This window comes from Notolepis coatsorum (genome assembly GCF_963971535.1).
Source record: "Notolepis coatsorum genome assembly, chromosome: 9".
In the NCBI taxonomy this organism is placed as follows: domain Eukaryota; kingdom Metazoa; phylum Chordata; class Actinopteri; order Aulopiformes; family Paralepididae; genus Notolepis; species Notolepis coatsorum.
In genome coordinates, this window is record NC_140173.1 from 109,258,354 (window position 1) to 109,278,757 (window position 20,404).

Consider the following 20,404-nt stretch of genomic DNA (forward strand, 5'->3'; position numbering starts at 1 on the left):
TTCAAAATTGCGAGTGACCCCCCTGCACAAAAAGGCAGCAAATTAGACCCAGGCAACTACCGCCCTGTTTCTATTCTCCATCTCCACCTCCATCTCGAAAGTCATGGACATTTTTTTCTACGAACAGGTCGAAAAGTACCTTGCGGAAAAAAACGAATCTACGAATTCCAATCTGGCTTCAGAACATCCACTGACACATGCCTTCTCTATTTGAACGACCACATCAAACAAGAGGTGGACACGGGCAAATACTGCAGCATGGTCATGCTGGACCTCCAAAAGGCTTTCGACACTGTCAATCACTCCATTCTGATTGACAAGCTAAAAGCAATTGGTGATAGTTCATCAGTGAGCTGGATGCAATCCTACCTGGGGGGGAGAGAACAGATGGTGTAGGTAAACGGTACACTATCCCCCCCCTCCCAGTGAGCTGTGGTGTTCCACAAGGAAGCATACTAGGACCGCTACTGTTCCTAATTTATGCAAATGACATGTCATCAGCGTGTGACTGCAATTTGTTCCTGTTCGCGGACGACTCAGCCCTACTGGTCGCTGACAGGAACAAGTTGCAGGTTGAAAAAGCCCTCAGCTCTGAACTCGGCAGAATCGCTGATAACAAACTATCATTGCACCTGGGTAAAACAGAGTCCATTCTCTTTGGATCAAATAACAAACTCAGCAAGGCCAACGGCTTCTCTGCTACAGTGGGTGACAATATTGTCACAAGCAAAGATGAAATTACATACCTGGGTTCAGGGCACGAAATTAGAGCCCGCGGTAGGCTTGGGCGGTATCCTTATTTTCAAACCGGCAAACCTTTATGTTATAATACCCCGGTGCACGGTATTTGACGGTATGACTTTCATTTTCATCAGCGGGGGGGGGGGGGGGGGGGGGGTGTTACGTGTTACCAAGTAAACAAATCATCGCCAGCTCTCAGAATGATAGTCCCGTCCCGCACCGGTAGAAGCCCGCACCGTTTTAGCGTTAGCATCTAGCCTATAGCCATGGCAGACTATTTGATTCCTTAAGGGCTAGAAATTGCCTGGGTTTTGGTCATATGCTCCCGAAATGCTCCCGTTGTTTGGCTACTTCTATGTGCAGTAAAAACTACTCGAATGCTTTATAACCTAGCCATTGATTTAGTTCAGGGTAATCCAAGATTAGCCGCAGAGCTAACGCTACTAACGTGAGCTAACGCTATTTATTCAAGCTCAGTAGCTCACAGAGAGAGATAAACAGCTGACAGCGGATAGTACAGGACGGTACAAATACAATAAAAAGGCGGGTGGGGGCTGTTGTGTAAACCTTGTACTCTTTAGTTCACATATAATAAGAGACTGATTGCTCCACAAGGACCACAACAACACTGCTCTCGTCACAACGCTTTACGGTATTTTCACAGCACTGTCGCAACATTACACCGTTGTGACCCACTCGCTCCACTAGAGCGGTCTCGCCCTCTGCTGGCGAGTGTGTGCACTACACTCAGTGTGTGCACTACACTCAAAACTCCGTTTCACTGTTATAGAAACTGAAGCGCATCTGTGATTTTGACGGTGACGGACGGTATTGAAAATCAATACCGTAGGTATTTCTAAATACCCTGGTATACCTTAATACCGTCATACCGCCCAAGCCTAGCCCGCGGGCATATTTTAGGTTTGGCGAGTGACACTGAGAGGTCTGCCCGCCACCTGGCGTGTAGTTCATATCGATACTCTTATTTTGAAAATCCTGTGCGGGTCTCATTTCCGCCCCAAGCGCAGCTCCAGTCATAATATCGATGGCTCCGGCAGTTAGCAACGTTTGGTTCATATGATACTCTTATTTTGAAAATCCCCTCGTGAGCATATCCGCCCGGCTGCAGCAACAACAACAGTAGCTCAGCGCAGCTCAGCGTGTGTAGACGTTAGACAGAGTGCCTTCAGAGTCCGCCTATTTTGCCCGAAATAAGTGCCTGTTGTTTTTTTCCCCACAAGGGGTCAATTGCATCTAACATGCTTTCCATCCTCGCCATTCCTTTATGCCCACGTCGCGTTAAATACCGAAATTAACGTTGCGTTAGCGTGAGCTAACTAAGCTAAGCTGATAGAACGATAGAGAGCACAGAAGAGGTCCACTAGGGACTGGTAAGGAGGGGGGATTACTGCATTATCGAGATAGCCCCACTAACAGGATCTGGCCGGTACTGCACCTTCTGACTCCCAATATGCCTTTTCCAGCCAAAATACAGCGCTGTGATAGGATATTAATATCGGAAAAAAATGAAAAACGAACCAAAAACAGTGAACAGGAGGTCTATTTGTATTAAAAACAAAAGATTGTTTTTCATTTAAATGTCTGGAAGAGATCAAAAATAAAAATGTCAAATGATATTTCCATTACCTTTTTTTTGTTGATTTAAATGTTACTGATTGTGTTAAATGGGCATATAATATCGTCTCATATCGATCGCAGGCACCTGAATCGAATCGTATCGTATCGTGGCAGACTTTGTGATATCGGAAAATATCGTATCGTTGTCCAAAGAATCGATATCGTATCGTGATGATACTGGTGATTCCCACCCCTACTCGGTAGGCAACGTTAGCTCACGTTAGCTCTATATGTCCCAGTAAACTAAATAGTTCACTGAGGCGTTGTCTTAACGTTATCTAGCCGGCTAGCAGTAGCTACAGATAGCTCCTGATATCAATGTCTTATAACATTGATTCGATGCGTGTTCGAGCTGAGGGCATGCTGAATGTGATTTGACCAATAGGGTCCAGCTGCAGCGCCGGAGAATCCTGGCTGCATCTGCAGGCTACTAAGTATACACACAGACAGTGGAGCTGTTTGCAGATAGCGAGAAGTCACTTCAGAGTAGTGTTGTCAAAAATATCAAAATATCTATTAGGGATGCCCCGATCGATCGGCCACCGATCGTTATCGGCCGATAATTAGTATAAATATGCGATCGGGGAATTCCGATAATTAGTCCTATTCGCCGATCGCGGAAACTGATCAAGTGGATATCTCACTCGCTTGTCTCAGACGCACAGGACCTGCAAACTGCTCCTCCTCCCTAGCCCCGCCCGTACCCGTGTAGAGTTTGTAATGACAGAGGAGGCGGACCTCCTCTGCTGAGTCTAGATAGTGCATTCGACCTGAGCTAACGTTAGCTACCTAGCTATCGTTACTGTTTAAACAAAATTACCCAGTCAACTATTCACTTTTAGTAGGCATTGTCTAACGATATTTAGCCGGCTAGCTACTGATAGCTCCGGATATCAACAAATGCCCCAGAAGTCTAGTGGTCCATGTTGATATCTCCGTTAGCTTGCGTTAGCTGACGTTAGTTCACCGTTCAAAACGAAATGTCCGATTGAACTAAATAGTTGTCTTAACATCATCTAGTCGGCTAGCAGTAGCTACAGATAGCTCCTGATATCAATGTCTTATATCAATGTCTTATCAATGTCTTATAACATCTAGTCGGCCAGCTACCGATAGCTCCTGACATCAACAAACGCTCCACAAAGTCTAGTAGAGACGTGTATGCTACCCGTTAGCTCACGTTAGCGCAAGTTAGTTCACCGTTCAAAACGAAATGTCCCATTGAACTAAATAATTCACTGAGGCGTTGTATTAACGTTATATATCCGGCTAGCAGTAGCTACAGATAGCTCCTGATATCAATGTCTTATAACACTGATTCGATGCGTATTCGAGCTGAGGGCTTGCTGAGCACAGTTAAGTAACGTTATGCCAATAGGGTCCAGGTGCAGCGCCGGAGAATCCTGGCCGTAGCTCTGCTCGAGGCTACTCGAGTATAGGTCCAGGTGCAGCTCCGGAGAATCCTGGCCGTAGCTGGAGGCTACTAGAGTACACACAGACAGTGGAGCTTGTTGCGTGGTGGCGATGTCTCGCAGATAATACAAGTACAAGTCTAATTATATAATATATATATTTTATAAAAAAAAAATTATATAAAATAATTTTTAATTTCTTTTTAATCAAAAACGATCGGTATCGGATCGGTATCGGCCGATATGGCTCACGACGATCGGTGATCGGTATCGGTGGCAAAAAACGTGATCGGGGCATCCCTAATATCTATACATATCGATACTGAATATTTAAAACGGTTTCGATACTCATTTCCCGAAATATCGATACTTTCTGCAGTATCGATACCAGCTGGCTTGCTCGCAGTGTTCTACCGCAAGTTGTTGACAGACAGACAGACACGCTGCTGCAGAGAACGCTTGCCCCTCCTCCTCCTCCGCTGCAGCCCTCCCCCTCGCAGACCTGTCTTCAGTTTGTGAGCCTCCGCAAATTGTGCTTGTGGATAAAGAAAACAGCAGAAGTGCTGTTTGGAAGTACTTCGGGTTTGAAGTAAACGACAAAGGAAAAGCTAAAGCGTTGTTACAGAGCAGTGCCAACGATACAGCTATTAGCTAACGTTAGCTTATGCTAGCTAGCTGGCCACCTTTATAATTACTTCATGGAAACGGAGTAACGTTAAGTCGAGTTCATACTAACTACACTAGTACACGTATGAACTCGACATAACGTTACCCCGTTTCGGGAAAAGCTAAAGATGCCACGATGCCCATTTGCAAGCGTTGTTACAGAGCAGTGCCAACGATACAGCTATTTGCTAACGTTAGCTTATGCTAGCTAGCTGGCCACCTTTATAATTACTTCATGGAAATGGAGTAACGTTAAGTCGAGTTCATACTAACTACACTAGTACACGTATGAACTCGACATAACGTTACCCCGTTTCCATGAAGTGTTTAAGTAGCAGCAATCTTGTTGAAAATGTAACGTTAATAAATGCTCCGAGTCCGAGCATAGCTCCGGAGAAATCTCTCTCTCTCTCTCTCTAGCCGTCATGAAAATTGTTGTAGTTGTTGTTTTAACCAAATACCATTTTTATTTTTTTTTTGGTATCGAAAATATCGATACTTTCGATACTTTTCAAGGTATCGTATCGAAGTCGAAATTCCAGTATCGTGACAACACTACTTCAGAGAGAGAGAGAGAGAGAGTACAAATTTAACTCTGGCCTCTTTAAGTGTCTATTCCTCAACGTAATAGCTTATCTACTTGAAATGTACTGAAAAAAATGTATATATGTGACACAAAAATGCGTATTTTTTTTGGCCGGTAAGAAATATGCTTGGCGGGTAGAATTTTCCCATCTACCCGCCACTGGCCGGTGAGTCAAAAAGTTAATTCCGTGCCCTGCCTGGGTTCCATCCTAGAGGAAAATCTTTCCTGTGACAAAATGGCAACCAATGTAATAAAAGAAATCAACCAACTAACAAGATTCTTGTACCGGATCTCCTCTCTGGTAAACAAGAATACCCTGAAGACTCTAACAGCACTCATTTAAGGGTACTACGACTATGCTTGCACCTCATGGTACCAAAGCACCTCAAAGGCACTAAAAACTAGATTACAAACATCACAAAACAAACTGGTCAGACTACTGCTTGACCTTACTCCTAAAACCCACCTCACCCCTGCCCATTTTGATAACCTAGGATGGCTTAGAGTAGACGACAGAGTACAGCAACTTGCAATGGGCCTGGTCTACAAGATACACTACACCTCTAAGGTACCCATGTACATGTCAAAATACACAAAAGGTCAGTGAATACCACGACCACAACAACACCAGAGGGAGTTCCACAAATCATGTCCAACCCAGATTCAGCTCAAACAAGGGACTAAACACGTTTCGCAATTATGCCACAACAATGTGGAACGCCCTACCCACAGCCGTAAAATAATGTGAATCCCTACCCACCTTCAAAACAGCTCTAAAAAAGAACGTACGGGAGGCCGCAATTTGAACTGGCCCAGGTAAATGTCCAAACCCCCCCCCTCCCACCCCCCACCCCCCCCCCCCCCCCCCCCCCCCCCCCCCCCCCCCCCCCCCCCCCCCCCCCCCCCCCAATGTACAGTTTCCTCCCCCTCAAATGTATATATTCTCTTTTAGTCTGTAAATAAACAGTACTTTATATTTGTATATCTTGTATGTCATAAATGTCTGGATGTAACAGTGACTTGTATGTCATAAATGTTATGAATTGAAAATGGGGGACCCTGACCCTGTAAACAAGACGAAAGTCTTTCTCTAGTCTGCATCCCCTTAACAATTCTGTGTATTGAGCCGTACTGTATTGTACCCAATTCTGCAATCTGTTAATAAAATGTTCAATCAATCAATCAAAGCACATAACTCAGCAAAAAAAAAAAAAAAACTGTATAAATCGTTTTGGTATCGGTACCGAATCCCAGGTATCTGTATTGGCACTAAATACTCACGGCATTACATTTAGCCTTTTTAAATCTACAGACACATTCTGAAATAATATTGATAAATTTGTATGAACTCATTCTGCGCCGTTCACGCATATATACGTGTTTGTCCGCAATCGAATAATGCCAACCACGTATATATACGTTATTGAATCGTTATTTCTTTTATTCGCTGTTTCCATTCATAAACATGCAGGCAGCTGTGTGTTATCACTGGGGATGGGTCTGAGATTGCAAAAGTCCAATACTGCCGCCTAACGCATTGCAGCCGCTATTGCACTACATTTGAAACGATGTGGTTTAGTGTCTGGGCTGAGCTGCGGCGTGCAGGCGGGGTCTAAATTAGGGCTGGGCGATAAAAACGATAACGATAATTATCGCGATATATTTTAATAATCGATATCGATTGATAATAAAAAAATATCAATACAATTATTTATTTTTTTGACCTGCAACAGGGCAGTTTTAAAACCAGAGACAGTGGACAGACTTGTCTTTCTTGCCTGCAACTTAAAGTAATGGCTTTGCTTGTCCAAATGACAATACTGACCAAATTGAGATTTATTTTTCTCTTGTCCATTTATTTTGTTTGCTTCCTAATTTAAAATACAGTTTGAAACCGTCTGTACAGTAGGCTATGTGTGCTAGCAGAGCTAGTCTCCAGTCGCGAGTCACGGTGCACACCAAAAAAGCGCCAAAAGATAGAAAAGTAACCAGAGCCAGAAATATTCAACTCCCCTGGAGCCACAGTTAGCAGAGAAGCCTGTTTACTTTCGCTTTCAAACCAGCTGCAGCCTGAGAACTGGAGTGTGAGGGGCTGTAACACTAAAGATGGTGGCGACGACAAAGAATTGCTGCAAAATAATACATCCGTTGTTTAAAAAAAAAAATAATAATGTTCAATGCTGGATTACGTTGGAAACACGATCGCGATCAATACTTGGAATGGCGATCAGATAATTGGATTATTCTTTTTGCAGTACATCATAGACAAGGTAAGGGCTATATGTTATCAATCTCGCGTTGATCCGATAATTATTTCCCCGCAATCGGCGCGTGTGTCTGTGGTGTGTGTGTGTGGTGTGTTCCGTTGGTTGCGATCAAAGCACCCCCCCCCCCCCTTTCATGCATCCATGATGAAACATAATAACGAACAGCAATGTGCACAATGACAGAAGGAGGGGAGATGCAGACTCTACAAAAATTGAAAGAAAGATACGGACTAGAGAATAGGGACCACTTTAGATATTTACAGATTAGGGACTACTATAACAAGGAAATAAAGCAAGATAGAGACAAAGAACAGAATGGGGTAATTAAGATAATGGTAAAGTCATACGAAGGACGGACGGGGAGGGTGATATCAGCACTATATCAGGCAATAATGGACAGTAAGGGAAATACAACATTGTATGTAAAAGAAAAGTGGGAAAGAGAGTTGGAAATAGAGATAACAGAGGAGGAATGGTATGACACATGTAAGACACAACAAACAACCACTGGATCAAGGATATGGAGGGAGTTTGGGTGGAAAAAATATAATTAGATACTTTATAACACCAGAAATACAGGGCAACTACACACCAGCAAAGAAAACATGTTGGAGGGAGTGTGGACAGGAAGGGGCGAACCATACACACATATTCTGGGGATGTCAGAAGATAAGGCACTACTGGGAAGAGATAGGAGGGATAATAAATGAAATAATAGGATACGAAATACCCCAGGGAGGCCAAGTGTTGTATTTGGGGAATCTGTCACAAGAAGGAATCCAAGGGGAAGACAAATACTTGATTAAGATATTGATAGTGGCAGCCAAGAAAGCTCTAACTAAACTGTGGTACAAGGTAGAAGTGCCGACAAAGGATCAATGGATAGAGTTGGTAGAGGGGATACAGGAAATGGAGAGAATCACACATCTGCTGAGGCTGCAAGAAGAAAAGTTTGAATGGAAATGGGGAAAATGGGAAGAATACAGGGGGGGAAGTAACGACATCACAGAGGTTTGAAAAGGATACAAGGAATTTGGAAATGAATAAAAATGTAAATAAATAATGCAAATGTAGAATGGACCGAAGGACCCATGCCACACTTTTTCTTTACTAATTTTTTGTCTATTTGTTTTATATTTATGTACTGTGTATTGTCTATGAATGTTGTCTATGTATGTTGTTGAAAAAATGAAAATAAAAACTTAAGTTTAAAAAAAAAAGAAACATAATAACGATAATCTAGCGTCGATTTCAGATTGATTATTGATCCAGGCGAGGAATGGCACGATTTATAGTGAAATGCAGTAAAACACTGTTTGGCGGAGTTTCCTGGGATTACACAGAATCACTCTAAAACTATACTCATATTCACCAGGTATAAAACGGGAATGTATTGATGAAAAAAGTATCTGTTTTTTGCATCTTCTTGACCATAAGAAACTCAATGACAATCGACTATATCATTAGATCCATAGCTATAATATTTAATATAGTTTTAGCACTACAAACACCGGCATGTACCCCCATCATTACAGCGCTGGCACACACGGCCATACGCCCACAGTGACCTCTGGCGTCCAATGAGTTAATGACTCTGTGATCATCAGTATGTTGTAAACACAATGACATGGAGAACATAATGATTCCATTACAACTTCAAACTGTAGCCATGCAACCAGTTTTCTATCTGCACAGTCAGCTGCATGATGCTCTCAGTCTTTGAGGTGCTTATATGACTGCACACCCCTCACAGCATCCCCACTGACATGACCGGTCTGGTTTCCATGGCAATGGCCTGAAGGGGGCGGTGCTAGACTAGAATGCAGAATGTGAGGCAGCTGTCAATCAAAGACTATAACAGAACAAAGACATCCACTGTACTGCACTTGGTTTAGCCTGCTAATCTGGCTTATTTGTTGCTTTGTAACAAACAGGAGTGGTAAATATGATATTGGTCCACCAAAATAAATATATATTACAGCCATTCACTATTTTGCTTGCTGAAACACTGGCTATGGTGTTGATCGGTTGATCATGCATAAACTCCATATTAGTGGGCATGTTGTCATGTTTTGGCCATGCATTTCTATTAAATCTAATCATATTTGTGTAAATTCTCCTTGATGTTCAGTGATAATCAATAATTCAAGATAAATAGTGTTTACGTTGGTTCAGAATACTGCTACAATAGACCCTGTGTTTTGGGCCTTCACATACAGTAGAGCTACAATAGACCCTGTGTTTTGGGCCTTCACATACAGTAGAGCTACAATAGACCCTGTGTTTTGGGCCTTCACCTACAGTAGCTACAATAGACACTGTGTTTTGGGCCTTCACATACAGTAGCTAGCTACAATTGAATAGACCCTGTGTTTTGGGCCTTCACATACAGTAGCTCCTATATTCACCAGTGAACAATAACGGCTTTGGGACTAAACTCGCTCAGGGTTCAGAATGGACTATGTCTTAACAGTAACTCACAAGTCAGTCCCCCCCCCCCTCCCCCCAAGAATGCCGTTTATAGGTTTTTGCAAATGAACTCTTTACTTGTAGATTAGATTAGTCGTATCATATGCATATATTTGAATATTTCTGCACTTATAATTTTGTGCTGCCTGTTACTTATTGCGTTTGCCTTTTTCATCCCAATTAGAGACAATATCATCTCATCTCATTTCATCTAATTTCATCCCCATCCTGAATTCTCCACAGTGGCCATGTTACCACCTAAATCACGTGACACAGGCTGAGGATAGGACCTTGACTGCACAATGGTAACAACAGCTATTTTAAGAACACAATTCTTACAGTTGACACATTAAACATTTAGATATGGGGTTGATTTCTGAAGGGCGAAAACACTAGGCATACATGGCTAATTGTATACTTTAATACACATACTGTAAAACAATCCACTTGTATACACAATATTAAAGTGTAGTAGGCTGTCTTGTTAGCATATGTTTCAAATGACAGAAGCGTATTCATGATGGGGAGAGGCTGACACAGAGAGGAGGAACACTGTAATTTGACACATCTCCACTTTCACTTCAGTGTTCAACAGATGTTTCAGAAGTGGTAGTAGAACTACAGGTGTGCAGGCAGTAAGACAAGAGACTGCCTGGTCAGAAACCAAGTCGCTGCTGTTGTCTGTCATTCGCAGTGGGGAGCCATAGTGACACCAAACAACAGTGCAACAGTGACCTGTCACCTACACCAGACAGACAGTCACATTCAAGGGCGGCATAGCCTTATTATATCCGTGTACGGTGTAGGGCTCTATTGTGTGGGCTTTTGGAGACCCTTGTGTTATATAATAATAATAATAATTATTATTATTATTATTATTATTATTATTATTATTATTATTATTATTATTATTATTATTAATGTTCTCAAACCAGGGTTAGTAGAGGTTTGAAAATAACCATGATCAGATACTGACGGGCGGCTATGGTTCAGTTGGAAACAATGAGATTCTCGCAGCCGCAGGCTATTATGACCTTATAAATATATTAGAAATATTATGACACATCTTGACTTCACGTTCTAAATGTGGACGTTCTAAAAGAGTAAATTATCAAGCACACTAAACCAAACCACATGAAGCCACGAAAGACACAATTAAACAATGGAAATCATCGCAGAAACATTACAAAGTTGTACATTTAAGTGCATCCCCCATGTAAGAATGGCCCCATGCGGAACTGTGTGAGCTACGATGCAATGCCTACTTCACGGTGTCGTGCAAGTGGAGATAGCATGATAACACAAAACCACTGTTTTATAACCAAGCTGAACATGCCACGTTATTACTGCAGCATAGTATAACGATAAATCGACACTCACCTCATTTAACCCATTGAAAAGGTTTTAATACAAATTGTAACACTGTTGCAACGATATCTTTTGCGGCAACATTGCAGCAGCACTCGCCTTCGTATGACAAAGATGTAAGAAAGAGGAAATGAGATAGTTCAATTGTACACAGGAGTCAGGACAAGTAAACGGAAGAGAGGCTCGCTACTCCCCTCTAATGGATACAAACGTGATAACATGTTGATTGATTGATTGATTGATTGATTGAAAACTTTATTAACAGATTGCAGAATGGGTACAATACAGTACAGCTCAATACACATAATTGTTAAGGGGATGCAGACCAGATAAAGACTTTCGTCTTGTTTACATCAGGGTCCCCCATTTTCAATTAATCAGGACATATATGACATACATGACATACAGATAGACAGTACTGCTACATCTATACATTTATGACATACCAGATTTGCAAATACAGTACTGTTTGTGATACAAAAAGAGTCAAGAAAAGGGAGTATATACATTTGACGTAAAAACTGTACATTGGAGGAGGTTGGGTGGGGTTGTGTGGGGGGGGGTGGGTACATTGGGATATTGACAACCATACTGGGTAATTTACATTGGAGGGGGTTGGGGGGGGACGGACACTGTACAAACAAGCAAAACTGTAGATTGGGGGGGGGGGGGGGGGACACTGTACAAACAAGCAAAACTGTACATTGGAATATTGACAAAACCATACTAGGTAAATTACTGTACATTGGAGGGGGTTGGGTTATGACATTTACAGGGGCCAGTTTATAATTGCAGTCTCCCGTAGGTGTCCCTTGAGAGTGGTTTTGAAAGTGGGTAGTGATTCACATTCCTTTACAGCTTTGGGTAGGGCGTTCCACATTGATGTGGCATAATTGCGAAAGGTGTTTAGTCCCTTGTTTGAGCCGAATCTGGGTTTAACATGATTTGTGGAGCTCCCTCTGGTGTTGTAATCGTGGTATTCACTGACCTTTGGGAAGTATTTTGACATGTACATGGGTACCTTGGTCATGTAGTGTATCTTGTAGACCAGGCCCATTACAAGTTGCTGTACTCTGTCGTCTACTCTAAGCCATCCGATTCCATAGGTTGTCAAAGTGGGCAGGGGTGAGGTGGGTTCTAGGAGTAAGGTCAAGCAGTAGTCTGACCAGTTTGTTTTGAGATGTTTGTAATTTTGTTGTCCAATGTAATCAAAAAAGTCAACCAACGAACAAGATTCTTGTACCGGATCTCCTCCCTGGTAAACAAGAATACCCTGAAGACTCTGGCAGGAGCACTCATTCAAGGGTACTACGACTATGCTTGCACCTCATCATGGTACCAAAGCACCTCAAAGGCGCTAAAAATAAAATTACGAACATCACAAAACAAACTGGTCAGACTACTGCTTGACCTTACTCCAAGAACCCACCTCACCCCTGCCCACTTTGACAACCTAGGATGGCTTAGAGTAGACGACAGAGTACAGCAACTTGCAATGGGCCTGGTCTACAAGATACACTACACCACTAAGGTACCCATGTACATGTCAAAATACTTCCCAAAGGTCAGTGAATACCACGACCACAACACCAGAGGGAGCTCCACAAATCATGTTAAACCCAGATTCGGCTCAAACAAGGGACTAAACACGTTTTGCAATTATGCTACATCAATGTGGAACGCGCTACCCACAGCTGTAAAGGAATGTGAATCACTACCCACCTTCAAAAACTGGCAACTGTAAATGTCCAAACCAAACCCCCTCCAATGTACAATCCCCCCCCCCCCCCCACCCAACTACCTCCAATGTACAGTTACCCCCCCCCCCCACACTCCTCCAATGTACAGTTTCTTCCCCCTCAAATGTATATACTCTATTTTTAGACTATTTTTGTACTCATAAACAGTACTGTATATTTGTAGATCTGGTATGTCATAAATGTCTAGATGCAACAGTACTGTCTACCTGTATGTCATGTATGTCATTATGTTATGATGAATTGAAAATGGGGGACCCTGATGTAAACTAGATGAAAGTCTTTCTCTGGTCTGCATCCCCTTAACAATTGTGTGTATTGAGCTGTACTGTATTGTACCCATTCTGCAATCTGTTAATACAATTTTCAATCAATCAATCAATCAATCAATCAATCAATCAATCAATCAATCAATCAAGCCACTGCCGGCAGCTGCTTATGTATTGTGTGAAAAGATGTTTGGATCATAGTTGTTCAGAATGTAAAAAGTGTAGCATAGGGGGTACCTACAAGCTAAGAACCACTGTTGTCCGCTGTCAACACCTCCATTCCTCCCAGGTGTCAGGCTCTTCATTAATTTCCATTAATTTTGGGGACCTACTAATTATACTACTGATGTATAAACAAACGGCTGCTGTGCAGATTTCAATAAAACAGAACATTCTGATTCAAAGGTACGTGTTTGTTTTGCCATTTGCTGTGTCTTTACAGATTTATTACCTTTGAAAAATAAAAACAGATCGGGTCAATTTGTTGTTTGTTTGAGTGTGTTGCATGGAATGTTTGGGGAGTGGTTACCTAACCTGCTGCCTTGCTGGAAAAAAAATTCCAAACATTCTATCAATAGTTGAAATTTGGTAAAACTACACCTCAAGTGAGAAATAGTTCCTTTACTGATCATTAGCTAAAAAAAAAACAAGCGCCTTCGACACAAACTAAAAAATATATGACATATTACATTACAATATATATATATTACACAGAATGATATTGCTGTAGTTTGTTTATACTTCAGAAGTATATTTAGACATGGTCTTCAAAAAGAATGGACATAAATGAGGAGCCTGACACATGTGAGGAATGATGGTGTTGACAGTGGACGACAGGGACAGCAGTGGTCACTACCTTACTTGTAGATGATTTAGATAGCTCCACCTGTACCTGCTGACATCCAATCATGTGTTTTGTGTAGGGATGTGTAGCTGTGTAACTGTCCTTTGGGTCATGACCAACCTTTCCACAAAATCTTGTGCAAATCTGTGAATCCATTTGGAATTATGCACCATTTTGCAATAAGCCACTCCCATTGCTATGCCTCCTTTTTGCCAATTGGCATGAACACACACACCTTCGCACACACACACTTGACCTCCATGAAAGAATCCAGCCTCATAGGGCGAAAACTGTGGCCACTAGAGGGTGGGGAATTTTGCAGACCAATATTATTTGCAGGTTTTATACCGATTGGCATTGGAACACAAATGTAATTAGGGCCCAGATATAAATAATGGTATAGTGAATGTTGATCCTCCAAATGCACTCGATATGTATGGACATTTTATAATTCATTATAATCAAAAGGTACAGATTCCCAGTGAGTTGACCATGGGTGCAGAAGCTAATCGTCTAAATTGCAAATGCTATAGGTAAACTGGGAACATCTTGAATCAAACACTAGCTAGATCAAAGAATGGATTGCACAGTGCTAGTTGCACCCTAACTTACAATCCATTATGAATTGAAAATGGGGGACCCTGATGTAAACAAGACGAAAGTCTTTCTGAAAATGAAAATTGTATTAACATATTGCAGAATGGGTACAATACAGTACAGCTCAATACACACAATTGTTAAAGTTTTCATTCAATCAATCACCGTGCAGATTGATTTGATTGAATGAACATTTTATTAACAGATTGCAGAATGGGTACAATACAGTACAGCTCAATACACACAATTGTTAAGGGGATGCAGACCAGAGAAAGACTTTTGTCTTGTTTACATCAGGGTCCCCCATTTTCAATTCATAATGAATTGTAAGTAAGGGTGCAACTTGCTCCGTGCAATCCATTCTTTGTGGATCTAGCCACAAGAGTATGATTACCACAAGAGCCACAAAAGAACAATATAATTCCTCCGGTTACAGTAATGTCTTTTCATTTAATCATCACAACATTTAGATTTATGTATAAGAAGGAATGATATTGCAAGACAAGCATTCGGTTCCACGTCTCTCACAGCCTTGTAAAGCAAAACGTCAATGTGCAAAATATGTACTGCTGAAGTCTGGCTCTCTTGTTATGTGCACCAATTGACCCTATTCACACGGTTGGCCATAAAGGAATCCCATCCTGAGCATGACATAAGTGGAAATGGCCGCAGTGTGAATTTGGTTCATTCTGGTCCACGTCTGCTTTTTAAAAACTCCCAGGATTCAAATTCCAAGGCCTTTTATAGCAGCCAAATTGAGACTGAACTAAAAGTCAATGCAGCGGCCCTTCCTCTCCCAGTCTCCGTAGCGCGTGGGCTCAGGGCCTTTGGGGCCTCCTTTCTCCCTGGTGTCTGGGTTCACATCGTCAGGAAATTCTGCAAGAAAGAGAAGAAAATTATGTCTTGGTTCATAAAGTATTTATGATTGTCCTGCGCCAGATTATGTGTGGCCAAATTCCCCATTTCCAGACAAATGTTTGAGCCAGTTAAAATTCTATTCAGTTTAGCAGAAACATTTGAGCAATTAGTTCATGAACAGTCAACCGTTTGGGCAGCGGTGGCCTAGGGTTTAGAGAAGCAGGGGCTTGTGATCGGAAGGTCGCCAGTTCGAACCCCTGAACTGGCGGGAAGAATCTGGGCGGAGGAAGTGAATGAATGGCACTCTCCCATCCCTCAATACCAGCCACTGAAGTGCCCTTGAGCAAGGCACTTAACCCCCAACTAATACCAATATTGGCTAACCAGATAGGCAATCCATAGATAGTTATGTCACTCAGTTGCTTTCATGTTGATAACATAGTCAATAAAATCACAACTACCATGTATTAGTGGTGGAGTGACCCCAAAAGATTCAACTCCTTGACTTCTACAGCAGCCTGGCTCGACTTCTACAGCAGCGTGGCTCGACTTCTACAGCAGCCTGGCTCGACTTCTACAGGGCTCGACTTCTACAGGAGCCTGGCTCGACTTCTACGGGAGCCTGGCTCGACTTCTACAGGAGCCTGGCTCGACTTCTACAGCAGCCTGGCTCGACTTCTACAGGAGCCTGGCTCGACTTCTACAGCAGCCTGGCTCGACTTCTACAGGAGCCTGGCTCGACTTCTACAGCAGCCTGGCTCGACTTCTACAGGAGCCTGGCTCGACTTCTACAGCAGCCTGGCTCGACTTCTACAGCAGCCTGGCTCGACTTCTACAGCAGCCTGGCTCGACTTCTACAGCAGCCTGGCTCGACTTCTACGGGAGCCTGGCTCGACTTCTACAGCAGCCTGGCTCGACTTCTACAGCAGCCTGGCTCGACTTCTACGGGAGCCTGGCTCGACTTCTACAGGAGCCTGGCTCGACTTCTACAGCAGCCTGGCTCGACTTCTACGGGAGCCTGGCTCGACTTCTACAGGAGCCTGGCTCGACTTCTACAGCAGCCTGGCTCGACTTCTACAGCAGCCTGGCTCGACTTCTACAGCAGCCTGGCTCGACTTCTACAGGAGCCTGGCTCGACTTCTACAGGAGCCTGGCTCGACTTCTACAGGAGCCTGGCTCGACTTCTACAGCAGCCTGGCTCGACTCCTGTATGTGGTAGATTTGATTATTTGACCCCACAAATCTTTTAAGTTCAAGTTTAAAGTTTCAAGTTTCTTTATTAGTTGTCATACAGAAATACAGAATACTTTTTCATGAAATGTTTCTTTCTGTTTTGCTCCTGAGTGTGCTAGATAAAAATAACAAGATAGTGTAAAATAGTATAATATAAGTATAAAATAGAAAGTCAAGTACGTAAACAAGTGTAAACAAAAAAGTGGGTAAAGTGGGTGCTACAGTGTGTTTATTTAAAGTGAGTGTGTGCGTGTGGATGTGTGTGTTGTGGGTGTAATTGATGGTCTGTTATTGTTCATTGTTCAATGCAAATCCCTGGCTGACCAGACAGAAATATTGTTAAAAGAGACTGTATCACAATAACAACTGAAAACCTTTCCCCTCTTTTAATACGGTACATCAGTGGTACAGTGAGTAGCCTAGCAGCAGCTCTGTTACCAAAATGGCCAATATACGCCCACGGCTTAGGAGTTAATTCTTCTCGACTCCAGTGGGCAGGATCGGATCAGCTCCAGAAATGTGTGACATAAATGGTAAATGGCTGCATTTTTATATAGCGCGCTTTTATCCAAAGCGCTTTACAATTTGTTCCTCACATTTTACCCATTCACTCACACATTCACACCGACGGCGGAGGCAACCATGCAAGGTGCCAACCTGCTCATCGGGAGCAATTAGGGGTTAAGTGTCTTGCTCAAGGACACATCGTCACGCTGCCCGGGAGGTGCGGGAATCGGACCGGGAACCTGCCAGACGACTGCTCTACCTCCCGAGCCACTGTCGCCACTAAGTTAAGTCCTGGAGTTCTGCATCACTAATGTATGTGTCATACTGCATAGCAGCCCAGATATGTGTTTACTTGTGTGTAATGTTCATACTTTTTTATGTATAATACTTCTCAATAGTATCCATTTATACGTAAATACTGACTTTTATTTTACACAATGTGTGTGACTCAACAACATGTCAATACAGAATATTCCACTCTATCTTTCTTACTTTCCAGGACATCCTTGTTCTTCTGTTCGTCCGTGTCAAAACGACCCTGTGGGGTTTTCGCCTTTCGTAGTGGCTCCTTGTCTTTCACTGCTCCACTGGCTCTCCGTGTGCATCCTTAACGAGGCACAAACCACAAATAACCACAGACAGTGAGATGAAGACTCGAGGCTTGTTTGAGATGAGTCGAATCTGCACAGGTTAGTTAGACCATCGCCTGGCTAATTACATTGCATGGTGGTTAGCATTGTGTCCGAATTGCTCTGTAAACCAGACTGCACGAGCCTCAAGAAGGCACTTTTTAGAGAGTAAGTTGCTGCAGTTGCTCTTCACCAACTGCAGAACCTCATGATTGGTGGGAAACGACTTGCTATGGTTGGAGCAAATTACCTATTGGATGAGAAAAGCCTTATGTCGCCACCCACAAGGAAATTACGGGAGTTTACATTCAACTAATTTATTCAAAATGTTTCCAATACAGGCCACACTTCATGAACATGAAATTATTTTATCAGTAGCTTACTGAGATTCACAATTGAATACTTTAAACAGTGAATGCTGCCTAATAAACTTCTGTGTAATGTCTATCAAAATAAATGTAAAATATCAAAAACCTGAATGTCTTGCAAATGCCCTGTATAGGGATTTTGATAATCTTTATTTAAATGCATTTTCTTGAAAAATAAAGATGAAGAGACACTTGATTCACATCAATTGTTGTTAGGTGTTATAGAATTTGTCATTCTTCTTCATTAATATCAAAACCAAAATGAACATGCACAATATTATCAATGGTATAGCATAATTGCAAGATAAAATGATGCATCATGTTGCACACCTGTATATTAAACTTCTGTCGACTCGTTAGTGTAGTCAACTCTGAGCTGTCTGACTAGAAGCTTGTTCGGCTGACTGGCTGACTGCAATCCAATCGGCTACTCGTCTATTTTCGAGGCGAACAGTCAGTCATCTCAAGCAAGCGTTCACATGATCACACGCACCTTTATAAAAAATACAGACCTTTCAAATGGGACAACATCTGATACATAGGCTCATAGATATATATCTATGCATAGGCTAACTTGGCAAACTGCATAAACAGGTCGGTCAGGACTCAGAAGGACCACTACCACTGAAACAAGCAAACTGATTGATTGATTGAAATTAAATTGTATTAACAGATTGTAGAATGGGTACAATACAGTACAGCTCAATACACACAATTGTTAAGGGGATGCAGACCAGAGAAAGACTTTCGTCTTGTTTACATCAGGGTCCCCCATTTTCAATTAATCATAACTAACATAACTAGCGTAGCACGTCTCAAGTACATAATATGCTGACCTGTAAAAGCAGATTCCACGAGCAACCCCTTGGTGACTAAATGTTTGGTTGTAGAAGCACAGTTCTGTATAAATGACATGTCGGCTAGAGGCCAAAATACAGAGAGACGTTTTGCTGTATTTGTGGTGGTGCTCGGACAGGACAGTTACACAATGTTTGTCGAGCATTGACGACGTCATATATTTTGCGACATATGTGCGCGTCTATCCATTGCACGGTTCAATAATGACCACTAGGTCGAGCCAAAGTACGAGGTTTTAGCTAGATCCGAGACGTTTTGCATCTAGGAAAATGAGTATAGTTGAAAGGGAGTAATACATGGTGTGATGTCGGGTAAAGAAATATGGCCTTCTCCTTTGTCCCTGCATACTGCAAACACTGCATACTAAAGCTTGCATAAAGATGAATAAATTATGAAGTTTTGTTGGCATAAATATATATACTAATGGCCTCTGTACCATAGTATTAGGCTTTCTGAATGTATAAGAAACACAAAATACTTGTGCCCTAAGCTAAGTGTCTTCACTAAGCTAACCACCAAACAATGCAGCACAAGGGCTCAAATGTATGCATTCATTTGTATACAATTTACAAATTGCATGCAATTCAAACCACTACTATCTCTGTATAAATAAATTATTCATAGTTTTGATGCCTCCTAAGAGCATAGCCTATACAGCAGATCATTTGTCTGCATTAAACTCATCCAGAATAACAAATTAATAGGAAGTTATTTGCACAGAATTTCACAGTACACAATGATTAATTGCATATCAAAGTGCTTTAATAATCTAGTAATAGAGTTAAAGATTCTACTGTTTTGCTCATTCATTATATCCAGGGTTCCATGTTTTTGAATCAGCAGTTTCCCACCTCAGCACCTACAGCATGCCTGACCACTCTGGCTGGGGGGTCTCTCATTAAAGGAGCAGTTCACCAAAAATAAAAAATAGCATATTTTACCTCTTACCTGGAGTGCTATGGAGTGCCATCTATCCGTCCAGATAGTTTTAGAATAATAATTAGATAGAAAGAAATCCGCCGGCCACAGAGCCTTTGTCTACCACGCTCCCTACTTGTGGAACAAATGACCTGCCGTCGTCAGGGGCGCCTGCTCTGTCGAAGCTTTTATATCCCTGCTTAAGACCCATCGTTTCTCTGTCTCCTTCAACCTAACCTGATCTCACCTGGTCGGGGACTGACCCTTAGATTAATCTGTCTAGTTTAGTTAGGATGTCTATTTTCTCCCATGTCTGCTTTTCTGCAGACCTTTTTAACCTCTGTCTCTGTCTCAACCGGTCCCATGGAACAGCGCTGAACCTTACCTGCTCTGCCCTGACCAATTTTGAGTGCTTTCTC

The 20,404-nt window shown here is 42.2% G+C and overlaps 2 protein-coding genes across 2 annotated transcripts in view; both read right to left on the minus strand.

The window, feature by feature from the left end:
• cep68 (centrosomal protein 68) overlaps positions 1–11,272 on the minus strand; it is a 73,524-nt gene extending 62,252 nt beyond the window's left edge. The window contains exon 1 of the mRNA XM_084321141.1: positions 11,160–11,272. The gene's annotated coding sequence lies outside the window, so the exon portion shown is untranslated. The remainder of the gene's footprint in view (positions 1–11,159) is intronic.
• A 3,511-nt stretch (positions 11,273–14,783) lies between these two features.
• On the minus strand, positions 14,784–19,196 carry sdhaf4 (succinate dehydrogenase complex assembly factor 4). Its single transcript, XM_084321578.1, has 3 exons — positions 19,046–19,196; positions 17,705–17,818; positions 14,784–15,490 (listed from the first exon to the last, which is right to left on the minus strand). The coding sequence occupies exons 1-3, from the start codon at positions 19,122–19,124 to the stop codon at positions 15,381–15,383; spliced, it is 303 nt and encodes a 100-aa protein (XP_084177704.1). The 5' UTR covers positions 19,125–19,196; the 3' UTR covers positions 14,784–15,380.
• Between the last annotated feature and the right edge of the window lie 1,208 nt (positions 19,197–20,404).